At 46.9% G+C, this 19206-nt stretch overlaps 1 protein-coding gene across 2 annotated transcripts in view; it reads right to left on the bottom strand.

Annotated features, from left to right (window-relative positions):
• The window catches only part of ABL1 (ABL proto-oncogene 1, non-receptor tyrosine kinase), a 79895-nt gene that overhangs the window by 14906 nt on the left and 45783 nt on the right, over window positions 1-19206 (bottom strand). Inside the window, exons 1-4 of one of the 2 annotated variants that reach the window (XM_063410293.1) lie at window positions 17772-18430; window positions 8460-8633; window positions 7436-7731; window positions 1364-1636 (exon numbers count right to left, since the gene is read on the bottom strand). In XM_063410293.1, coding sequence (XP_063266363.1) covers window positions 1364-1636; window positions 7436-7731; window positions 8460-8633; window positions 17772-17856 — 828 coding nt within the window. In that variant the 5' untranslated portion in view covers window positions 17857-18430. Of the gene's footprint in view, window positions 1-1363; window positions 1637-7435; window positions 7732-8459; window positions 8634-17771; window positions 18431-19206 lie in introns of those variants that run through there. The other variant, XM_063410292.1, reaches the window with a different exon arrangement.

Below are 19206 nucleotides of genomic sequence, written 5' to 3'. Positions count from 1 at the left end.
TGCAATTTGTTTTTGTTGATGGGTTTTAGGGAGAAGAGAAAGAAAGCAACAACTTCAGTTTGGAGCAAGATGGGAAGCCTGAAAGCATCAGGAATCCTCACACTGCAACCAGCAGCAGGAAGGGGTTACTGCAAGCCGTGCCCCAGGAAAGAGCTGAGCTCTCCTGAGCATGAGGAGGTGTTTTGGTGAACCTGGTCACATCCCAGCTCACCTGCGCCGCAGCGCTCCGAGCGATCCCGAGCAGGGACAACACTAGATGTCACTCGCTCCCTGTGCAAGCGGCACTCGGACTCCCCCGCTGGGAGCAGCAGCAGGAACCTCCAGAGTACAGAAAAGGCCAAAATGAAAATACTTTCTGCAGCCATGGCAACCCAGAAGTACTGAGGCAGCCGCTGCTCGGAGAGCAAGGAAGAAATATTTTCCCCAAATCAAGGGAAGGTTCTTCCCCTGACACTGAAGTGTCTACAGAGTTCTCTCCACTTCAAAATTTCCATTGCAGAAAAACCAAAAGGAAACAAACGAAACCCTCGGTTCTGTTTGTTTCTGCAAGACCAAACCATGTCCCCATTCGAGGAGAGAGAACATGGTGTCAAGTTCGCATAAACTCCTATTAAGCAATCAAATGCAATGTGTGCAGATGGTGCCAGAAGATCTCAAGACAGTTTTATAAACATAGATGAATTAGCAACAACCTTATGAACTCACAGAGCACTATTTGCATTTCAAGAGACAAGGAAACCAAGACGCAGAAATCAGGGAGCAGAGGCAGAAACAGAACTGATTATCCAGTTCTTCATTAAAGCCACTTATGAATTTTAATATACCTTAGCTAGCATACCATTTTTCCTCCTCTTGTGTCTTTTGATAAGAAGCAGCTGTGAACAGTTGCTTAAGACTTCCAGGTACACACAGAGCTTGTCTTTTGGGAAAAACACCACACAAGACAGAAAATCAAAACATGTAAAGCCTCCCTGAAGCACAGCCTTTGAATTTTATGTTGACTGACTCACAATCCATAGTTTTCCTTAATACACCAGCTTGTGCTGGTGTGTTCATCCCTGAACAGCTCACCTTTACCACACCCTGAACGCGAGACACCGCGGCACTATTTACCTTTCTAAGGTTTCATCCATTCTCCAGCAAAAATTGTGCTGTTAACATCCTCCTTTGTTTAGATACGAGTGTCATAGGTACCACATAAACCATAAGAGGATCAAGCTCTTTTAAAAATAGTCTCTTTGCAGCCTACAGCACTTAAAAGGAGGGCTGCCACCAATGCAAATACCCAACCAGAACTGAGGGCAGCCAGCCAGCCTGAACTTGCTCCCAGCTGAACGGGGAATGCTCCGAGACCAAGTCCTACCTTGAGAGTCTTCACGGCCACTGTCAGGTTATACTTCTTCCAGACTCCTTCATACACCTCTCCATACTGGCCTCCACCCAGCTTGTGCTTCATGGTGATGTCGGTGCGCTCGATCTCCCACTTGTCGTAGTTGGGGGACACGCCGTAGATGGTGGGCTTGTTGCGCTTGGGCGCGGGGTAGTGCAGCGTGGTGATGAGCCCATCTGCCACCGTGGAGTGGTGGTGCACCAGCTCTGCCAAGGTGTTGAAGCGGCTCTCTGAAGACACGTAGAGCTGGGAACCAAAGGGGAAGGGGAAAAGCTTGTTTAGGTAATGCCCCTTGGAGAGCTCGCACGCAGGAGCTGCATTGGAAAATTGTGAAAGCAAAGTGTGGCGTTGCTTCTGCTCGAGGCACGGAGCTGTGAGCTCCACAAGCTCTGTAAACAGCTCCAGAGCCCAGGACAATCAATGCTTACATGGGAAAGGCATGGATTCAGGAGAAAACACGTGCACTTTGCCAAAACAACAGGGCAGGAATAGCTGCAAATAGCACTAGGCTGGCATGCTGTTGCTTGAGATGTCTTTTTTCAAAAGGCTGGTCAGTGGGACATTCCCTGGAGGGTATAGGAGGGGTGTCAGCCTCAGTGTCTCAATTTCACTATTTGGGTTACGACATTTTCACCTGCCTAAATTCTCCTTGAAGCATCACTGGCTAACCAGAATTTTCCCTACTTTAGGCCTGAGCTTCTGCAGAGGTTTAGCACAAAGTCAGGAGCTGGTCTGCTCCATCCCTGTGATGGGTACTGATCGATAGCACAGAAGGAAAATCATTACCACTGAATGAAAACCTGCTGCGAGGCATGATAACACATATTTGTTACCTTCTTAACATTTATACAGAAGATCCATTTTAAGCCTAAAATCCTGCTAAAGATAATGGACAACTGCCTCCCTCCCACCAGAGCTGTGTGTTTCCAGTTTTCATCCTCAAGCCCAGCTTTCTGCCAGGCAAGGTGAAAAAAGCTAGAAATTTGATTATTTGATTATTTGATAAGTGCTCCCTGAAGCACAGGGAGAAATCTTTGTATCAACATACATTTTTGCATCATAGTCTAGCCCACAACACAGAAGATGGAAAAGCTCCATTTCTCACAAAGGACAAGCTAGCAGGAAGAACAGCACCATGTCAGGCCACCCAAATTCCTGTTCAGTCCACACACAAGTCCTACTGCTCACATCACGTGCCAACAGCTATGATCAAACTTCCCAAATGCTTCTGACATGCTGGATGTACACTCAACAGTTTCTGCATTTGCAGAGGCCATCTGTCTGGGATTTCAGGGGGCTGGGAAGTTGATAGGGCTGCCAGGCATCTAAAAATCTAAAAATCCCAGACTTAGAGTCAAATTCTGCTTCTTCCACCTAGACAAAATTTTTGGATGGAAAAAGAAAATGCATCTTTGAAGCTCCAGCAATAAGAGAGTATCACCAACAAAAAGGGGAGCTGCATTTGCAGGAGAAAAAAAATGTTTGCAGGAAGGGACAAAACCACCCTCAAACTTGACTGAAATCTTTTTAATGAAAACTGGAAAATAATGGCAACCACCTGGGGAGCATGTTCACCACTCTCCACCAAAATGAATCAGATATCCTTTTGGTAAAGTAACTAGGAAAAAATACAAAAACCTACAACACTTTCTGTCATCAAACAGGTGAAATCACCTTTAAGCCACATGTTCTCAGAACAGAAAAGTGACAACATAAGAGGCTGTTACAGCTGCTTGGTGTGAGTGACCAAGCATTAGCCAGTACAACCACAATTTAAAACAGGCCATGCCTGTTTGGGAATGACTTGAAGCACTTGCAGTGGTATGAGCAGTTCCCATGTTACACTGAGAATTAAAATCTAAAAATATGGATGTAGAAAAAGCTGAGCTCCAGGATTACTTGGAAGTATTAGAGAAGCATGGAGAAGGAAGCTCCCCCATGGTTTTATGACAACTTATATCTCATGAAAATTAGAGATATCTGTATTTAGTGTGACAGATTGTATGATCCTGTTATAGAAGGAGAAAGAAGCTAAATATATGGCCAAAGATTTCAGAGAAAACCTGTAGCAGGATGAGGACAGAACAGGACTGCCCTGTCCAGGCCACAAAAGCAACATTCCATGCCTTAACACTCATTAAGTTTTCCATTTATATTAAGATTAACTTCCACCAGTAAATGTGTTTATTCTGTAGGCAGGTTTTTTCTAACCTCTCACTGATGACACTGATGAACAAGAAAATCATGTGGTGCTGCTGACTTGTACTCTCACAGAGGTGACAGACCTCTGAGTTTTGTAGGGATTCAAGTTTGCTACCTGGCTATGTTGTTGAGACATTATTTGGTCAGTTTTTTTGTATCAAACAAACTATAAACACCAGCCCTGTTCCAAAGGGCTCTGCTTGCACAAATGGGCTGCTCATCTGCACTGCTGCCACCAGACCACCTCTCTTTTTCCTGGCTGGAGTATTTTAGACAGGTGGTTAAACTTGCCCATGCTAACCTCAGCACACCCTGAATCCAATGGCACTCCCATTCCCCACTCAGCAGACAAAACTGAACATCCACACCAAAAAAACCCATGAAGGTTGAAGTCTGCATCCAATTCATCCACTGGAGGATCCAAGAGACTCAAGCAGGACCCCAGTGCTGCTTCCTTCCTGCTGAGGACAGCAGGATTTGAAGAACTGGCTGGACAAGGCTGTTTATTCAGTTGGGTTACTCAATAGGAGGTTTTCCCTCAAGTACTATCAAGTCAGGAAAACCAAGACCTCTGTACCACAGAAGTGGTTTACCAGATGAGTGGACGCACTGTGCCAGCCAAATCAAGAAAGGTCACTTTTAATACCTTCCTTTAAAAAACCCCAACCAACAAAACAAAACATTAGAGGGTGGTCCAGAAAAATATGACTCATTAAAGTGGGAAATAAAGAAAAAATTCCCAGAGGAATTTTTTTAAAGTTATTGAACGCCAATGCACTCAGTATCATTTGTACTAAAATTAGGATGTACAAACCTCTGATCTGTCTAGTCCCTTCAATTTTCCCCCAGGAAAAAGTCTGGGTAAGGCTTTGCAATGCAGGACACACCAGTGTGCTGAGCAGCAGCTGCTCCACATGTTCCTCTAATACCTCTTTCTCCCGAAGCATGTTCTGTCAGGCACAGGATATGATCCCACCAAAGCCATTCATCCTTACTGCAGCACTGGGAGATATTAAATTCCCTGGACAGGCTGACTAATGATACAGCAGGCTGGGAGGGCCCCAGGTGCTCAGGGCAGTGAAGGTAAGAGCTTTCCTCCAGCATGGCCATGATCTCCTGCAAAGCTGGCAATAAATAGAGAGCAACACGAGCAGCTCAGAGCAGGACTGCTCCAGCAGCCTCCATTCCGCAGAGGGACAAACAGGGATATTGGCTCTTTCTCTTGCCAGCTCCTCACTTTGACAGCCAGGGACAGGGTGCTAGAAGAGCACTGTGTCCCCAGCACAGCAGCACATCTGCCTCTAAGGTGTCGCAATTCACTGCCCAGCTCGTTAACGCAAATTGAAACCGATGAGGCAGGCTGTGAACTGCAGCACATGATGCATGGACATGGCAAACTGCCCCTTCTGCAGGGATGCTGGCACTTGGCACAGCATCAGGACTGTGGCTACCTCCTTGATTATCCAAAAGCCACAGGTCTCGGTCAGTGCTGCAGCTCAATTTTGTATTTCCAACTACCACGAGCTGCAGATCTGCTTTAGTGAATTGTTCCAACCTGCACTTTTCCTCAAAAACACCAATGCAAGCAACTTTGTGGGAAACGAACAGTTAACCTGGCTAACACAGACCTGAATGGATTACTGGAGCTCTGCAGAACTGTTTTTCTGGGATAAAAACAGCTCTGCTGGGATGAAAGCCTTCATATGCCAAACTCTATTACAGCTCAAATGGAGAACATGTGCTATCTCCTCATGGACACATGCTTATTTACACCAATCCAAGGAGCCTTCGGATCAAACCGTTCACATGTGAGCACTGCTCATCTGCCAGCATCTATGGGAATGGAAGGAATATCCACCACAGAGACAGGAGGAGGAATAATATTCCAGATTGCCATGTAGTCCTTCCAGTATGCTGCATGTCAGCACTTCACAGAGCTGATGCTGACCACAGAAAGAGTCTACATGGGAGGGAGAAGGAAGAATCAAAATGCTGTAATTTGGAAATATGTTGTCCTAAATAACATGGTCAGAATTGTCTCACTTACAACCCACTTGCTAAAGCACACAAAAAGTATTTCATCACTGAATACAATCTGGTTATCTTATTGGAGGTTTTAGAGAGCTGAGTCTGATAAATAGGAAACATGGCACACTGGTTCCCTGTATTTTCATACTAAAGATTTTGCTGTCAGCATTGCTGTAAGAAGAGTAAAGCTCTCACAGGACAAAGGAAAATTGGGCACAGTGGGCTCCTACTATACTTCATTACTTTTATTTTTTTCTTTTGAAGAAATTTAATGGCACAGGTTCTGTCATCTATTAGATGCTGGCAAGAAGAGCCTCAGCAGCCACGCTCCAGACCCACACTTCAACTTCTGCACCGGATCTAAAGAAACACTGCTTAAAATAGATTTGTTAAAAAACAACATTTTCCAAAATCCAATGCCAATAGAAATGTTTCAATGAAATTAAAACAAAAATCTGTGGAAAACTACACTTTTATGCTAACATTTCTCTGCAGCACCCACAAAGCACAGCATTGCAACACTGCTACAGCACACAACAATCTAAGGAAAAAATGAGGGAACTGGGGACAAAGCCCATATAAAAGTGAAAGTGCCTACCCGTCTCCAATGATCACGCTGAAATACTGTAGAGAAATCAAAACAGTAGTTAAAAACACCGCAGAACACCTCAGAAAGCATTCTGTCCCTAATATTTACAGGATTATTAGCAACAGGCGCTGATTTGATAGTCGAAGAGATTATCTTTTGAGCATAAGGGACAAGAATTCTCAGAATCTCTTATTAACAATCTATTAGATTCTGCCCTGATCTAACTATTATTATCTCCCTTGAAGTGTTTCACTGCTGATCTGTATTACATAGTTTCCTAAAGGAATAAAAGTGTCTCAGGGTTGTTGATTCCCTGAGATTCTCCTTGGGGTTGGTGCTCCCCAAGGTGCTAAGGGTTCCCCCAGGGTTGCTGTTCCCTGGGAGTTTCCTCTGGGTTGCTGTTCCCAGAGGTAAATCAGTTTTTCAGTCTTCTCTTTGCCCTGGGTGTTTCACACCAGAGGTAGAGATGACAAGCTGAGTTCCCAGTGCACATTTCCAAGGTTGTTTATTCTTCATTATCTCAGTCCTTTTTCAGCTCTGCCAGGTCTCCCTGGCAGGGAACCTGATCTCAGTTCTGTCCCAGCTCTGCAGGGCGTCCCCAGCAGAGCAGGACACGCGGGGGACTGGGCGGGTCAGAGAGCCCCACACCTTATGTACAGTACCCCTGACCCAACCACTGTCCACAGTGAACTTTTTATTTACAAAACTGTACCAATACCTACTACCTATGCTAACATGTCAGTTCTACTCTAAACCAATCCTTGAGATCCAACTCAGCAGAAAATGGGGGACGAGAGCAAGAACAAGGAGCACAGGGGCCACTCCCCAATTCCTCCATCTCGCCTCTTCAACCCCATATACTGGGAATCCTAGATTCTACATTTACATTCTATGATAAACTAAATACTACTTATTTTGAATTCTCTCAGCTTGTGATTCTTCATACAATGTGAGCGTTCACTCCCATGGCCAGGGATCAGAGGCAGTGTCCTCCTGGGCTCTGTGTGAGGCTGGTTGACCCCCTTGTACAGATCCCAGACCCCCCTGTCTGGTCTCCAAACCCTCCAGGGTGGCCAGAGGGATGTTCTAGACTCCAACAAGTGTTTTGTCCCAGCCACACCAGGATCTCACAGTTCACAGACAGTGAGCCCCGCAGCCGGAACTCAGAGCTGGGACACTTTTGCACCCCGAGCACCCCAGCAGGGCTGGCACAGCCCGGAGCCCACCTTGCCATCGGAGGCAGTGTTGATCCTGTAGTGGTAGACCCTGCCCTCGTAGCGCAGGGAGATGGATCTCTGCCCGGGGCTGCTCTCGCTCTCGCGCACCAGGAAGCTGCCGTTGATGCCGCTGCTCAGCAGGTACTCGGCGGCGTTGCGCGACACCGGCCCGTGGTACCACGAGTGCTTCTCCAAGCTGTTCACTGGGGTGATGTAGTTGCTGGGGACCCAGCCCTGCCCGTTCTTGGTCTGTGCCTCGCACCACTCCCCATTGTGGTTGTAGCCCAGCACACGGAGCTTCTCACCTTGGGGGAGAGAAAATGTGTTTAGGCACGGCGAGCTGAGGATGAAGATAAGTTCTTTCTGCCTAGCGGATCATTAAATAATCTCCTAGAAGAATAGGTATCTGACTCAGCAGGGAGCATGTGTTTCTCTTCAAGCTTGAGTGGACCTCTCCAAGCCAAATAAAGTCACATGCTTCGGATTTTTAGGCTCTCCTGCAGTTCTGCACCAGCTCCAACGCTGAGTTTAAAAAATGAAGCCAGCAAATTTTATTTGGACTGAGTTGGCTTGGTGGAGCTAGGAAAGAACTGGAGTGGATAAAAAATAAAAAAATAATTTCAATTAGGAAGGTAAGTAGATGTGACTTGGAGAACATACAGTGTTTTCTTACTCAATCCTTCTGGTCCTTATATCTGTACAGTCATTTTTCAGGGATTGTGTTTTGGAGAACTGTGAAAATAAGAGGTCAGCCTCCAAAATCAGCTTAGTTTAATTTCTCAGTTCAAATTCTTGCTCCTAATGGAGACTTCAGTTTTGACAAACAGTATCTTGCCCAATGCAATAAAAAAGACAGTCATAACCTTTTAAAAGGTCATGACTTTGTGAGATATTTGTATTTGTTTAAGATGATTTCCCACAGTAAAAACAAAAAATTCCACAGGGATTTGTGCAAAACTTAATTATTTCACAGCAACTTTCTCTCCTACACCTTCTCCCATACTTCCAGGGGAATTCCAGCCAGTGACCTTACCTTTAGTTATGCTGAGAGTGTTGTCCCCACTCGCCACAAAATCATACAGCGCAACAAAGAGATGGGGATCATTTTCACTGGGGCAGGAGAGAAGGTTTTCCTTGGAGTTCCAGCGAGCTGCTTCGCTCAGACCCTGAGGCTCAAAGTCTGACACTACCGGTCTCTGAAGGGCTTCTGGAGGAGAAAGAGGGAGAGAAAGGAAAAAGCAGGTTCATTTTGGCTGATAAAAGCCATCTGGCCAACCCACGCGCTCTGACTTTCGAAGTTGCATTGTTTCATGACACGTGTGCTCCTCGTGCGTCAGAGGACAGATATGGACAGTGCCTTAATGCAGATCTCCTGCCACACGGGCAGGACACTCACGCCAGAGCTGTCCCCAGCCTTCCCAGAGCTGTCCCCAGCTCCTGCCTCTCAGGAAATGCAGGAAAAGGAAAGCCCTTCTCCATCCCTCCAGTGAATGCAGCTCACGTAGGCTGTTTGCTGCCTGTAAATCCATTGGCTCATACCTAACTGCTAGAATGGTTAGATTTGAAAACAAACCCAGGACCTTTAAAAGCTAAATCCCCTAATTATCCTATAAATGAAATGGCCAGAACGTGCAGCAAATGGAGCCAAGTAGGGCAAGATTTATAAGACATGGCATTTCAGAAGGAGTTAGGTCTTTCTGTTCTTCACAGTATTTTTAATCATTTCTCTTCTTGAGGACAAGGCAGTGTCTTTTTTGTTGCCCTCTCTGCTGCCCATCACTCTCAAACCAAAGCAGTGTTGAGCATACTTCTGCATTTTTAGGAACACTGAGACACCTCCAAAGACAGAGATTCCTCAAAACTGAGCTTTTCAGATGAGTAAAACCCAACCTCCAAAGTTTTTTCTACACCACAGCACATTAGGCATGTAATATTCAGTAAGTATCAAGCAAGTCCCAACGCATTAGGAATTTTATTGCAGTTGTTCCTGCAAGTTCTTCACTTTGGAGCACGATTGCAGAGTTTGGAGCAGAAATGCTCCAGATAGTTTTGCCCCCTCCCTCTTTAACACGCTACCCCCAGATGTGCTGGCAGCGCCAAGCCTGACTCTGCTGGCACAGAGCCAGGACAATAAGTTGTGAAACTCTCGTATTTTGAAGGGTCATTCTCCATCTGGATGAGTTTGTTGAGCGAGGTCACAGCGTTGCACACAAACCATTGCGTCAGTGTGGCTCTGGGGACAGGAAACATGGCACTGTCACAGCAGCCCCTTGAGCCATGGAACTGCCCCTCATTGCACAGCATCAGCCCCTGTCTGCTGAACCCTCCCCTCTGCACACACAGGGCTTTGCACAGAGAAATCCCATGCCAAGCGTTTCCCAGACTGTCAGGTCACCTGGGAGATTACTCTTTTTATACCTGCAATATTCAGTAGCACTGTGCTGCTATAGAGATGCAAGCCCATCAAAATATCATTTTAACACAACCGTTTGTTTGGCCTGGAAATTCAGTATAAGCTGTGCCAATAAAGGAGTGAAGAACTGATGCAACTGACACTAGAAAAGGCATGGAAGTTCAGTGTGGATGGGGACATGTCCAAAACACATTCCCAATGGGGAAATGCTAAAACAAAATTCCCCACCAGCTCCCCAAAATTCAACCCTATGAATCCTAATAATACATTATTTTCCAATATTATCTGTTATCTTTGATAGTGAAAGTGTGAATAGTATTGGTGGCCACTATTTACCCAAAGACAACCTGGCATCCTTGATGTGTTGGTCAGGTGATCACTGGTAAAGGCTCTCTGGGTGGTTATTTATGTACATGAGTACTAGTGTACTCGCTGGAAAATGTATATGATGTATGTGAGCAAAATAGCAAATACAGACACTACTGGGCCTGTTTTCCTAGCCAAATTTTCACTGCAGGGAGATATATTTCCATAGTGAATCAGAGCAGTTAAATAATTCCACTTTCTAAATGATTCCACAGTAAGAAGTGGTAGTGTGTTGGGTGGTTATTTTAAAGCACCTTGACATCTTGGCTTCCTCTTCCTGTGTCCTATAGGAGAATATATTTTAACAGCCTGGGTTTCCCTCAAGAGTGACAATGAGAAAAGAAACAGAAAATCCACTTTCAGAAATGAAGCTACAATCATTTGACCATGAAAACGTTTTGATCCTGTCAAGCCCATTAAGCTCCCTTATCAAACACAGGGCACTGCAGCGATGGGAGATACTCCAAGGAGTTAAACCATCAGTGAGCACCTGGAACAGACAGGCAGCAGAGCTGCGAGTGGCAGGCACAACCTCAGCAAGCAGCAATGCTGTGATGCTCTCCCCCAAACGTGGGACAAACCAGCACTCGCTGCTCTGTGGGATGGACCCCAACCTCTGCTGGGAAGGAAAATGCCTCCCACACGGGGCACTGATTCCACAGGAAGGCAGGGAATCCAAGGCAGGCTCCCCCCCAGCTCCAGCGCGATCGCAGCCCAGCGCAGGATGGCTCAGGCACAGACAGGGATGGGGACGTGGAGCAAAGCCAAGCGCTCCACAAGAATCCCTCCCGCGTGCCCAGGCCGTGGCGAGGCTGGGACTGACTCATTGCACACGGGTGCCAAGGTATGTGCTTCGATTCAGCTGTGAGACAACACCGCGCCGGCCGCCAGCAACGCCCACGAGCTGCGGGACGGGAGGCGGGGAAGGCTGGTTTTGCTCGATGACATTCCTACAGACACTGACTCAGTGATAACGCCTGCAAAACCAAGGAGCAGGAGGAGCAAGGGCTGTTAAACACTCACACACGAGAATTTGCTAAGCTGGAAAACCACCCTGGTCTCCCAGTGAAATCAGAGGATGCTCAAACCCTGTCTCTCCCAGTCTGTGCAGCCACAGGCACCCCAGCAGAGGTGCAGGCTGTGTGTGAACGTGCTGTGCAGGAGAGCACGATGGGGAGATGCCAGACACAACTCTTGGGCTGAGTGGGGCTGGTTTTTCCACAACGTAGGAACCCCAAGCTAAGAACTGGGGTGGGGAAGGTGGTGAATGAAGCTTGAAGAGCATCCAGAAAGGGAGGGTGAGGCCTTGAGTCAACACAGAGAAGAGCATAAAGGAAAGAGCAGAATTGTGGTGACCCGAGTGTAGCAAAAGCTTGATAGACCGTGACAAAACACACTTTTAAAGATCTGGGCCCCAAGAGGAGACTGTCAGCAGACTGAGGACACAAAACCATGAAGCGAGAGAAGCAGACAGGACATGTCCATCTGGGAGCCACGTACAGCCGGCTGTCAGCAGCGTTTATCCCTCTGAGCCATTCTCCAGCAAATCTGCCCAGACATTCCAGTCCTTCAGAGCAGGAATTAGACGTTGCTGTTCCTACACATTGAGGGTCTTTTTCAACACGCAGCTCCCTCACTTCCTACTGCTGGTTTTAACTACAATTTTACAGCACTGCTGAGATCTTCAGTGGGCCAGATTCCTCCCAATAAATCAGCCTGGCTGCTGTACCTACAGGAGGCCATCCTGGCACGGTGATGAGGCAGGAAGCGAGCGTAATTCAATCTGTTATCACTGCGCTGTCGCTCCTTCCACACATCCACTTTGTCTTGTGCTGCATCCCAGCAAGGCTGCAATTTATTACTCGGATCATACCGTGCCCTGGATAACACCTGGGCTCCTGATAGGAGTCCTAAAGCAGCACTGTAATTCAGTTCTCCACTAACATCAACTAAATGATAACTCTTAATTAAAGCAGTGCAGACTTTGAAATAAGGCAACAGCAGCTTTTATTTTGAGGCATTAAGAATGTCACCATTTCCCTTCTAAATTAAGTTTTTACCAGAAGGTATTTATGCTTGCACACTAAAAGGTTTCGTAAGTGTAACTATCTCCTCATTACTGTTCATACAAAGCCATGAATCATTGTTAGGGGCTGTGTGTGAGAACTTCTCAGATATGAACAATTCTGGTCTAGACCAACGCAAGCAAATTCCCTTCACAATGTAAGGGAAGGGTTGGAAAACAGGCAGGAGCACAGAATTACACTTGGCTCCTCCATAGCTGACTGTGAGGCAGTCCCGAGGGAAGGAGGAGACCTCCTGTCTCCCTACAAAACAAACATCCTGTGGGCTTACAAACTGTGCTGGCATTTTTTCCACAAGGTTTGTAGAGCAAGGGAGTGCAGAACACATCTAAGTAATCTCTTTGGAGGCACAGCACATGCCACCTAAGCCTTCTCCTTTCCCTACATTCCCTCTACTCTTCTTTTTCCCTGGAAGAAACTACAATAAATGGCAGAATAGCAATGCAGATTTAATACTTCGAAATGTTTCTGACTCTGAGCACATCTGATGGAGCAGCTGCCTCTCTGTTTCAGCATTTTTCCTTAGTGGCCCTCACAGATTCCCTATGCCTGATGGAATATGGATTTAAATATAAAATCGAAGAACCTGTAAACCAGAGCTTTCAAAAAAATAAGGAAAGATTTATGTTTTATTTCAGACTCATCCCTCTAGGGAGATCAGGCTCTGGCTCTCCTGTTACCCACTGCACAGCCCAGGCCACAGACACTTCTGCAACAATGGCAACTGCTGGTTTTCCTGCTCTTGGCTGATATTTGGGAAGCCCACCTTCTTAGAGCCAGCCTGAGGATAAATACCACTTCTTAAACATTGTGTATTTATACACAAAGATGAAGTAGTTCAGAAACTGATCCAGCCCCACTCCCCTGAGCTGGGCCAGTCTCCCCAGTTGTGCTGCCTTATTTCCCCTCCCAGTGAGACACCTTCAGCCTGCAGTGCTCCCTCCACATGGACACCAGGGATCTCCAGTGCTCCCAACACTGAACACCAAGACTGCTGAATGACCTCTGAGAACAAGGGCACCCATGGCTCCTGCTGCATTGCCCAGGCTCAAACAGACCCTCACAGTAAATGCAGTGTTGGATCTTGTCTGAGCACCCCTGGTTATGCAGCATCTCCCACTCTTTGGAGAGATGATTCCATAATTTCAGGGCTTTTACAGTTGGTTTTTTGTTTTGTTGGTTTCTTTGGGGTTGTTTTGTTGGGTTTTTCTTCAAGTTCGCTCTTACACAGACCTGTAGGTTCTACCTGAGTTCATTCACTGAGTTTATTCCATTTATACCCCCTTAGTGACATGGCAAACATCTTTCTCCTGCCAGCTAATCACAGCTGTAGATGGAAGGAGTGGAACAGTGGGTATGGCAGAAATTTGAACTTTACTCCCAAATCTACCACTAAGTTCTGCCTGACCTTAGACAATAACCTCTGGGAGAGGAAGGGGGAAGAGTAACTACATTCAAATGAACTTCAATGACACTTCAGTACTTCCAACAACTTCATTTTTATAGCTTTTGGTTTTGTTTCCTTACTGAAGGTGAAGAAATAGGGAAGTCTGCCCAATTCTGAGCCTTAGGCAGGGAAAGCACCAAGCAAGAATCATCAAGATTTACTGTTATATTCCTTTGTTTTACTGAGCAATCCCACAGACTGCTCAGGGAAGGACAGACAGATCTGTGGATGATCCCTTTTAGGTCTGAAAACAGTTACAACATTTCCTGTGAAATGATAATCCTTTTCCTCACCATATCCCATGGGAAACTGTAGCAAGCACCATCAATCAGACTTTTTAACAACGATGGGACAAATAAGAACCACTGGAACAAGCACATAAGTAAGAAGCCACTACAAAGCCAGAAATGTGGATAACAGCAAGAACCCTACTGAGTGGTGGTGGATGAGAGGCCATGAGGTGAGGAGCAGAAAACAGCCAAGGAAGAGAGGAAACAAACAGAAGGGAGGCAGCAACTCCAGGTTAATGCATCTGCTCTCTCCCTAACAGGGTGATCAAAACCCTGCCTGCTGATCCCAGTGACACTGGGGCAGATGAGTCACTGTGCTGCCAATTTAGGTCTGGCTTAATACGTGCCCAAATATATTACAAAAATCACTCTTCAGGAGGAGGGCAATGGGTACAGGCTGCTGCTCCTCCCCAGGCTTTAGCTGTAACAAGACATGCTAAAAGAAATAAATTAGGGGAAAGAAAAAAAAAAAAAGTCTGACAGCTGGCAGGACAGGAGTCTTTTCTGTTAGAAAACAAAAGGAGTTTACTAGTGTCCCCAAAATGTTTTTTTAAACTTCACAGAGAACACTGACAGGTTTTAAACAAGGGTTTTGCCTTTCACTGGTAGAGCCAAGCCCAAAAAGGCAGCAAGACTATTTCAGCCCCTATTTGGGACATGGACACGTTCTGTTTTCCTGATCAGATTGGCAGCAATACTCACTCAGCCTCTTCCCTTCTACTCTTTACCCTTTCTTGGTGTGAAGTGGGTGAGGAATTACTCACTTTGGCAAAGGCAGAAAGGAGAAAGCAGATGAGAAAAATTCAAATCTGTCACATTTTAAAATAATATTTACTAGTGGGAATAGAAATGAGGGCAAAGATATGCCCAGCTCAAACATCAATACGAAAACTCAGTCATTGTTAGAAGCAGTTTAAACTTATTTTTGATCAAGTTAAGAAAAGATTTCAGCTTTTTCAGGGGGCAGGACAGTCTGCCCTTGCACAGCAGCACACAGCCATGGGCCACAGCACCTGCCAGCCACACACAGAGCATCTCCAAACAGCCCTCGTTCCTGCAAACTAACAGAGCATAAAAGCCTTTCAGAAGGGACCACCATGAAAAGAAAACCACATTTCTGATTACTTGGTCAAAGGACACCTGCACGTGTGCCTGACACCAAACCAGCCTTACACCAAATCCAGACTCGGCACAGTAGTCTCAAGAAGTGTGTTTAAAACCACAACAAATAGACTTGATTTTGTTACATCCCATGCTATTCATCAGCCAAGAACTGAATTATTTCTGTTAACATATGAATACAAAAATAAGGAATTAAATAAAATTTCATCTATCCTCCTGGCTACAACTGGTTTTCCAAGCACCTAATGGACCTTTCAGCCTTTAAGCAGTTATTAGTTTCCTAATCTATTATAGTAAATTTCATACAAATAAACTAACAACTAAACTAAACTTTCCATACAACTAAAATAACAACAGCAGAGTTAAATCCTCCAATGACATCACCATCATCTCGTTAATTCTTTCAGAAGCTTCACAGAGGCTGAGGGATGTGCATGGAAATGCACTGGCCATCCCAGGCTGTTCACAGGGATCCAGGAGCAATGATCTGGAGTTTCTGACACTTGACACAACCCTGCCCCCTTCTCGTGATCTGCCAAGCTTAAAATAACACATCCATATGTAAAAACTTGTTACATTCTTAAGGGCAACACAAGCAAATGGATTTCACTTGTGCTCTTGGAATTCAGGAGTTTGGGGCAAGCCCCACCATTCTTTTGGAGGAGTCCTCAAGAGCAATTTCAACCTCACAGTAATGGTTACAAGAAAGCTGCCCAGGAATACATTCAGCTTTAGAAAGGAGTAACAGAAAATCCTGCTTTTTAAAATTTCTTTTTCCTCAGATGAGTATTTTACTCTGCCCTCCAGGAGTTCCCCAATCAATTATGGGGGTTCTGGGCTGTCTATGTCCCGACTGCCACATTAAGGCTGCAGTTGCCACATTTGTACAACTTTAACATCATTTGTACACCTTTAACATCCACTCTGACACTGGCTTTGGTTTTCCCCATGTTGAACTGAGAAGTGAGTCTGAGCCACCTTGAGAGATGGAGTAAAAGTTGTTTCAATGTGCATTTCCCATTCCACCATAAAAAACAAATATGTACCCACATAGGGAAGCAGAAGATGAAAACACTATAGTATTAATTACAACATTCTTAACTCATACTGCCTATACAGCCAAGTCAAACTATGCTCTAATCCTATTATGAAACTGCATTGCAAACTGCGGAGAGGGGGCAGTGGCTGTAATGAACACAAAAGAGAAAACTTGCAAAAAGAGTCAGGGCAACACCCTTGTAACATCATCCTTCAGCATTCATTTCTGCAGAGGGAAATGAGGCCCCAGATGCTCTGCCTGTTCTCCCAGGGCTGTGTTGAAAGATTCAGCAGCACAGACAGGAGGCCCAGCACAGCTTGGGGCTCCCTCTCCACACACTGAGCAAAACCAGAGGCAGGGGACACAGACAGAGGAACTTTATACTTAAAAGATCGCAGAAGAATTCAGTCACATAAAAACATCAAAATTATTCACGCATCTGCCCACCATTTGGTTTCTGAAACTTTAAATAAGCAGAAAAAGTCCTCTGGAAACTATTCTTTGATTTTAGAGAACAGAAAATTCCTCAGAGTCACTCAATGTATCCAATAAACACAGCCCCTTGATCCAAAACTTCTTCATGCGAGTTTGCCACGAGCAGCCATTTGTAGATTTTGAGATTCCAAACCCATGAATTTCCGAGGGCCGTTTCTGCACTGAATATTTGAGAGTTGAGCAACAACGCCTTGCCATAGGCCCCTGGAAATCAGCTGCTGCCTTTCGTGCCTCTGATTTGATGAGTTAGCACAGTCCTCCTGGCAGGAGGAGTATTTTTACTGAAACAACCTCCAGCAACACAAAAGAAGTTGAAGGAGCCTGGACCTGTGGGATGGGCAGTGAAGAGGCTGAGCAGAGGGACCACAGCGCTGTTCCACAGGCAGGGTGTGAAGCCACGTCAGGGTGAAAATCTTGCTTGAGGTCACACCAAGCAAGACCTCAGCCCAAAGTCCTCCCTGCCCAGCGCGGTGCCTCTGTCACCCAAGTTTTCCATCCAAACCAGTTGATTCCACATGTTTAACATCTCGCTGTCTACAAGTAACCATGGGTGTGACTCAAAATCACTTTTTAAAAACAAACATGCAAGAAAATTCAGTTAAATTCAGCACACTAAGAAAGGGGATAACCAAAATGGACCAAGGAGTTACGTATTAACACACGCTGAAAATATTTTACTGATGGACTCATCTGAATTTTCTTCTTGAGTATGGAGTTGAGTTTTTTCACGACCAAAATAAGGAAAATTCCCCTCCCGCCCCTCCAGAACAAAAAAACTATAAAGCTGAGGCCTGAAGATAGGGATTTGTTTATGGGCTCGGCAATAAGATCACTTGACATTTTACAACCATAAATGGTAGAGCCGCGCTCCCTCTGTAACTGCATTAATGAAAGGCACCTGGGGCCGAACGCCGCTCGCTTCTTCACCCCCGCACGGGAAAGCCCAGCCCGAACCTGGCCAGCTCCAAACATCCCCCAAAGCCGGCCCCGACTTGCAATCGAGGGTAAAACTCGTGTGGGGATTCTGGTGGTGGGATGGGGTTGTGCCCCCCGGGAGCACGTCCCAACCCCCTGGGGGTACTCACTCACCTTCCAGGTAGCAGCTGGAGGAGGAGGAAAGCCCCTTCTTCGATTTGCAACCCACCAATTTCAAGCAAATCTCCAACATTTTCATTTGTTAGAGTTTGGCTTCGGCTGTCTGTTTTCCCTTCCCCCCCTCCTTCGGCTTCTTCTACGTGGAATTATCCGTTAGAAGACTAAAAAAAAAAGTCCGAAAAGATCCGGTAAAAGTCTAAAAAAAGTCCAAAAGAAGCCTAAAACAACACATCCAGGAGAAGCTTAAAACAAAACATCCAGGAAAACTCGACGAAATCCAGCGCTCCGAAAACCATTACAAGGGCGAGCCTGAGAGGCGGAAAATCCAGGGGCCCCGCACCTCCTCTCCCGCGGAGTTAACTCCAGCCATCTTCCCTCCTTCCCAACTCTTTTGGCGGGAGAGGGAGAGAGAGGGAGGAGGGAGGTGGGGAGAGGAAAAAAAAAATATAAAAGGAGTAAGAAAAAAAAAAAAAAAAGAAAAGAAAAAGCGGAGCCAACCAAGTCGGGCAGAGTCAGCGGTGCCGGCCGTGCGCGGCAGCCGCCGGGCGCTGCTGGGGCTCCGCTGCCAACAAAGGGCCCCTCGCTCGGCCCCGCCGGCCTCCATGACATCAGGCACACAGCAACGCCCTCGCCGCTTAACCTCCTCCTGCCTGCGCCTCTCGCAGCGCCGCCGAGGCCGGGGGGGAACCAACAGGTTCGGAGCCAAGGCGGCACTGAGGGAGCGACCGCGCCGCCCGGCAGAGCCGCGGGGCTGCGGGGCTGCGGAGCGGGCACTCCGCAGCTCGAACAGGGCTGCTCACACACAGGCACCCCCAGAGCTGCACAGCGGGCACTCTGCAGCTCGAACAGGGCTGCTCCAATACAGGCACCCCCAGAGCTGCACAGCGGGCACTCTGCAGCTCGAACAGGGCTGCTCACACACAGGCACCCCCAGAGCTGCACAGCGGGCACTCTGCAGCTCGAACAGGGCTGCTCCAATACAGGCACCCCCAGAGCTGCACAGCGGGCACTCCGCAGCTCGAACAGGGCTGCTCACACACAGGCACCCCCAGAGCGGCAGAGCGGGCACTCCGCAGCTCGAACAGGGCTGCTCACACACAGGCACCCCCAGAACTGCACAGCGGGCACTCTGCAGCTCGAACAGGGCTGCTCCAATACAGGCACCCCCAGAACTGCACAGCGGGCACTCTGCAGCTCGAACAGGGCTGCTCCAATACAGGCACCCCCAGAGCTGCACAGCGGGCACTCCGCAGCTCGAACAGGGCTGCTCACACACAGGCACCCCCAGAACTGCACTCTGCAGCTCGAACAGGGGCTGCTCACACACAGGCACCCCCAGAACTGCACTCCGCAGCTCGAACAGGGCTGCTCACACACAGGCACCCCCAGAGCTGCACAGCGGGCACTCCGCAGCTCGAACAGGGCTGCT

This window comes from Prinia subflava, chromosome 12, assembly GCF_021018805.1.
Source record: "Prinia subflava isolate CZ2003 ecotype Zambia chromosome 12, Cam_Psub_1.2, whole genome shotgun sequence".
In the NCBI taxonomy this organism is placed as follows: domain Eukaryota; kingdom Metazoa; phylum Chordata; class Aves; order Passeriformes; family Cisticolidae; genus Prinia; species Prinia subflava.
The sequence above is the reverse complement of the archived record's forward strand: the minus strand, read 5'-3'. Positions and strand labels throughout refer to the sequence as shown.